Source organism: Chrysochloris asiatica, unplaced genomic scaffold (genome assembly GCF_000296735.1).
Source record: "Chrysochloris asiatica unplaced genomic scaffold, ChrAsi1.0 scaffold00014, whole genome shotgun sequence".
NCBI lineage: Eukaryota > Metazoa > Chordata > Mammalia > Afrosoricida > Chrysochloridae > Chrysochloris > Chrysochloris asiatica.
Window position 1 is genome coordinate 17880658 of NW_006408532.1, and position 4262 is coordinate 17884919.

Genomic DNA, 4262 nt, shown 5'->3' on the forward strand with positions numbered 1-4262 from the left:
TTCCGACCCATAGCGACCCTGTACAGGGTTTCCGAGGGTGTAAATCCTTACGGGAGTAGAAAGCCTCATCTTTCTCCAGCGGAGCGGCTGGTAGTCTCGAACCGCTGACCTTAAGGTTCACAGCCCGATTCGTAACCACTACGCTACCAGAGCTCCTTGATTTCCTATGATAATAAAAAAACCAAAATGCTCAACTTACCTTGATTTTTCAGATGTGCTGCCCGCAGCACCTTCACAGTTGTTTAAACTAGTGTCTGCTCTCTGTACAGATGCAGAATCTGAGGTAGGACTGTTGGAACCACTAGCTGTCCCTATTTAAGAAGAAGATTTATTAAGAAGCAAATCAATACTACAAATAACTCAGTATCAAGACTATTAGTAAGTAACAAATACTTGCATTTAATTAGGTTACTGAGTATAATTAAGAACTTTCACTGCATTTCAGAATCCTACACTTTTAAGTGAGTATTCAAATAAAAATGCGTATGTATGTAAGTCATCCATTCTTGATATGGTCAGTCTTGGGCTGCTGCTTTAATTTCAAGCTCTTCTCAAGAGGTCCTCGCTCCTTGAGGCTTTCAGCATTGATTTTCAGTCTCAGGCCCCAATTGTTGCCTCTGTATTTTCTGTCCACCAGTTCCTCAAATGTGATTTTTCCTTGGAAACAACTTACCCATTGGGCTCATTCTGCCACTATTCTGCTGTCTCTGAAGATGTTCTTTGTAACACACAGAACACATTCCATTTGTCCTAGGATTCCCATAAAAGCCACATCCTGTACTACACAGCATGGGCCCTGGGGTCTGGTTGGTCTCCTGAGCCATATTTTTCTGCTATAAACAAAACAAAACAAAACTTTAGAAATTAACATGTCTCTAAAATAAAATCAATTTAAGTGTGTGGTACAGCCATCAAACCAAAAACCCAAACCCATTTTTGTTGAGCCAATTTTTGACTCATGGGGACCCTACACAACAGAGAACTGTTCCATAAGGTTTCCAAGGCTGTAAACCTTTGTGGAAGCGGACCACCACATCATTCTCCTGCAGAGCAGCTGGAGGAGTCAAACTGCTGACCTTTTGGTTAACAGGTCATTGCTTTAACCACTGTGCCATTAAGGTTCCTTGATATAGTCATAAGCCTGTTTTTACTTCTAAAAACCAAGTCTGTTTCTAAGAAAGGCTCAAATTGTGTTACGTTATTAAGGGTGTGTGAAAGAAAGTAGTAATGTTTTATTGCCATTATAGAAGAAACTGTCACAGCTTGATAAATTTTGTTAGTCGTCATCATTAAACATTAAAACCATTTTGCCTGACACTATTGTTCTGTTCCAATTTCTGGAAAAGGTCTGTTTGCCAGGTATCAGAATAATATTTTAATCCATTTGGGCAACTGTTTTCTTTAAGCTATTTTCTGTGCTTATAATCCAAGTAGACCATTTCAAATCATCTTTTTCTTCATTAGTCAAAAACAATAGTAGTTGCAAATGAAAAAAACAACAAAACAGAACTACCATTACAATTAACCACTGACTTGATGTCTAATAGCGGTTCTTAAAACTGACTTAAAACACCTGAATGCACTAGCGTCTCACCAGTTAACAATATGACTGGATAAAAGGAGCCAGGCATCTGTGCTTTTTAAAACTTTGAAATATCTTCATATTGAAAGAGCTAAAAGATCACCTAAACCATTCCTTTTACTGGGCACTGCAAAGTGAAGAAAGCTCTTTTAAGAATTTAAGGGTCAGATGCTTAGGAAGCTCCTTTTATGTTGGACAAGTGAGGTGTGAAAATCTGGTTCTGAGAACTTAAAAGTCAGTGCCTAGAAACCACTGCACAAAATATCAGCCAGACTTCTCAGTCAAAGGCTCTAGCTATTAAAAACTTTTAACAAGCATTTGTCTTCCTCATACCACAAAAATAATGAAACCTTTTTATGCTCAAATTCAGTATGCAAAGGTAAAGCAGTATAAATACATAAAATGATTTATATTTAATGCTAAGATACCAGAAAGAAATTCATACTGCAAGCATACCCTTGTCAAGAGAAGCTTTTTAAAAACTAGCACAAATATTGTTTTGCTAAATATAATAATTCCTTTTGGTGATGAAGTTCATGTTGCTAAAAAAATACACTTAATTTAGTGTTGATAATGAAAGGTACTTATGGTTTCATTTTACACAGGTAGGAAAGTACTTCTAAAATATGAACTCAGAATTTCATATTGCTTTTCCCAATCACCAAATACTACATTATACTCTTTAATGTGTTATAGAAACATTCAGGTATTAAACACATTTTACCAAAATCATAAAAAGGTGACCTGGTCAGATTATTGAAAATCATTCCCCTGTAACATTTATTTAAGTTAGTAACCCTTCCTTTTGTAGCAACAGGACACCATACAAACATTTCAAGCCAATAAATCTTGTATGAAGTGTGACCAAGGTCCACACTTACTTTGAACAATAGTACTACTTTAATTGAGACTGTCTCTTTAAATAGTAAATGGAATTTAGCTGACTCATTTGGAGCAGTATAGTGTAAACATTTCAACATCACTTAAGTTTATTAATAAACACATTCTGCTGAGTTTTAAAAAATATATTAAGTAAAACATCAGTACAAAAATGCTTCAAATAAATTGTTATCCATTTGAATATACTCACCATGTACAAAGTATAACCATCTTTGCTCTATGCAAAAAGTTTGGCATTTCTTGCTGTCAGCTAAGGATTATGCTAGCTCATCTTTTCTATACTAATTTCGTGTCATCAGACATTAGCCAGCCAGCCGTTAAAAAGACAATTAGCATACAATACAAATGTCAACACACATTAAGTAGTTTTAGTTAATTTCAGTCCTCTTAAAATCTTTGGTGTTTTTATGTAAATAAAATGGAGGAAGCCCTATCTAATTCAACTCCCTTAATTAACTATCAATCACCTCCAATTCTAAGACACATAAGTACTAGGCATTATACTCTTATTGGTTTTCCATCTTTTAGATTCCCCCCACCCCCTAGAAAGCCAGCTTTTAAATGCCATCACATGTGCATAGCTTGCCTTAATATTTCTCAGAAGCTTAGATCACATGGGCGGGCTCCTCAACCTGTCACAAGGCTGCAATGTGACAGGCTGAGCTGGATGGAGGCTCTCACATAAAACCCAGTCAACAGGGGCCTCTGAAATCAGCTTCTATTTATATCTCAGAGCCTGCTACTCCTACACAACCCCAAGAACTAAAGATTCTGCGTTCATACATTTAACATAATGCGAAAACAAAATAAAATCCGACTAATGTTGGGGTTTTGGGTGTTTTTTTGTTGTTGTTGTTGTTGCTGTTTTTTTTTTTTGGGGGGGGGGTGTTTTTAAATGTCAGCAGGGAGAACCAGAGGACAATCTCAAATACAATCCAGAAGATGCAAGCATCATTAATTACTCATGAGGCCAAAATGGTCAGGTTGTTTATACACCAAGAAAGAACAGCAGCGAAGGCATCAAAGCATAAAGAATTCTATTATGTGGATTTTGGGGGGTGGGGGGCTTGGGGACTGAGTGGGAGTGGGGGAGGCTAGCAAGAGTTTACCATTCGACAGAATAGGGATTTCCTATTTGATTGGGGGAATGAAAAAAATAGTATCGTTCCGATGGAGTGCCTTTAGAGTTAGGAAACTAGGGCATGGATGTGTCAAGTTTTTATGTATAGCTGGAAAACACAAAATTTGTGCCTTCCTTTAACAGCTCAGAAAAAAAAAAAAACAACAAAAACCAACAACAAAAAATACCAATACCAACAAATGCCAATCTGGGCATGTAAATGAGAAGAGCTTTTAAATTCACAGGATGGATTTCTTTCAAGATGCAGAGGACATGAAGGACTCCAAAGAACCTCCCTCCCTCACATCGGTGGTTAGATGAGTTATCTCTAACCTACCACTAAACAAGTGACCTTGGGCAAGTCTTTATTCTCCAGATCTCATCAGTTCCCTTTTTGCCCAAAGAAGTAGAATACCTAGTGTAGGACCTGATAAAGTAAGGGAGAAAACACGACAATTTTTTTATTTTTAAGCACACTTAAAAAAAGTGCAACATCCTATGTATGGAGTTCTGGAATCCTCTTCTTTACAAACGTTTAAAAATGAGCAGTGATCTAAACGACTTTATCCTGGTCCCTCCTTAGATCCCGTTCTTAGGAGGGTCTCAATGAAGCGAACCCTGGCTGGCCGTTCACACACAAAACAAAACCCAGCACTGCCT

The 4262-nt window shown here is 37.3% G+C and overlaps 1 protein-coding gene across 1 annotated transcript in view; it reads right to left on the reverse strand.

Annotated features, from left to right (window-relative positions):
- The window catches only part of ZFAND5 (zinc finger, AN1-type domain 5), a 5792-nt gene extending 4968 nt beyond the window's left edge, over window positions 1-824 (reverse strand). Inside the window, 2 exon segments of the mRNA XM_006834919.1 lie at window positions 194-311; window positions 674-824. Coding sequence (XP_006834982.1) covers window positions 194-311; window positions 674-824 — 269 coding nt within the window.
- Between the last annotated feature and the right edge of the window lie 3438 nt (window positions 825-4262).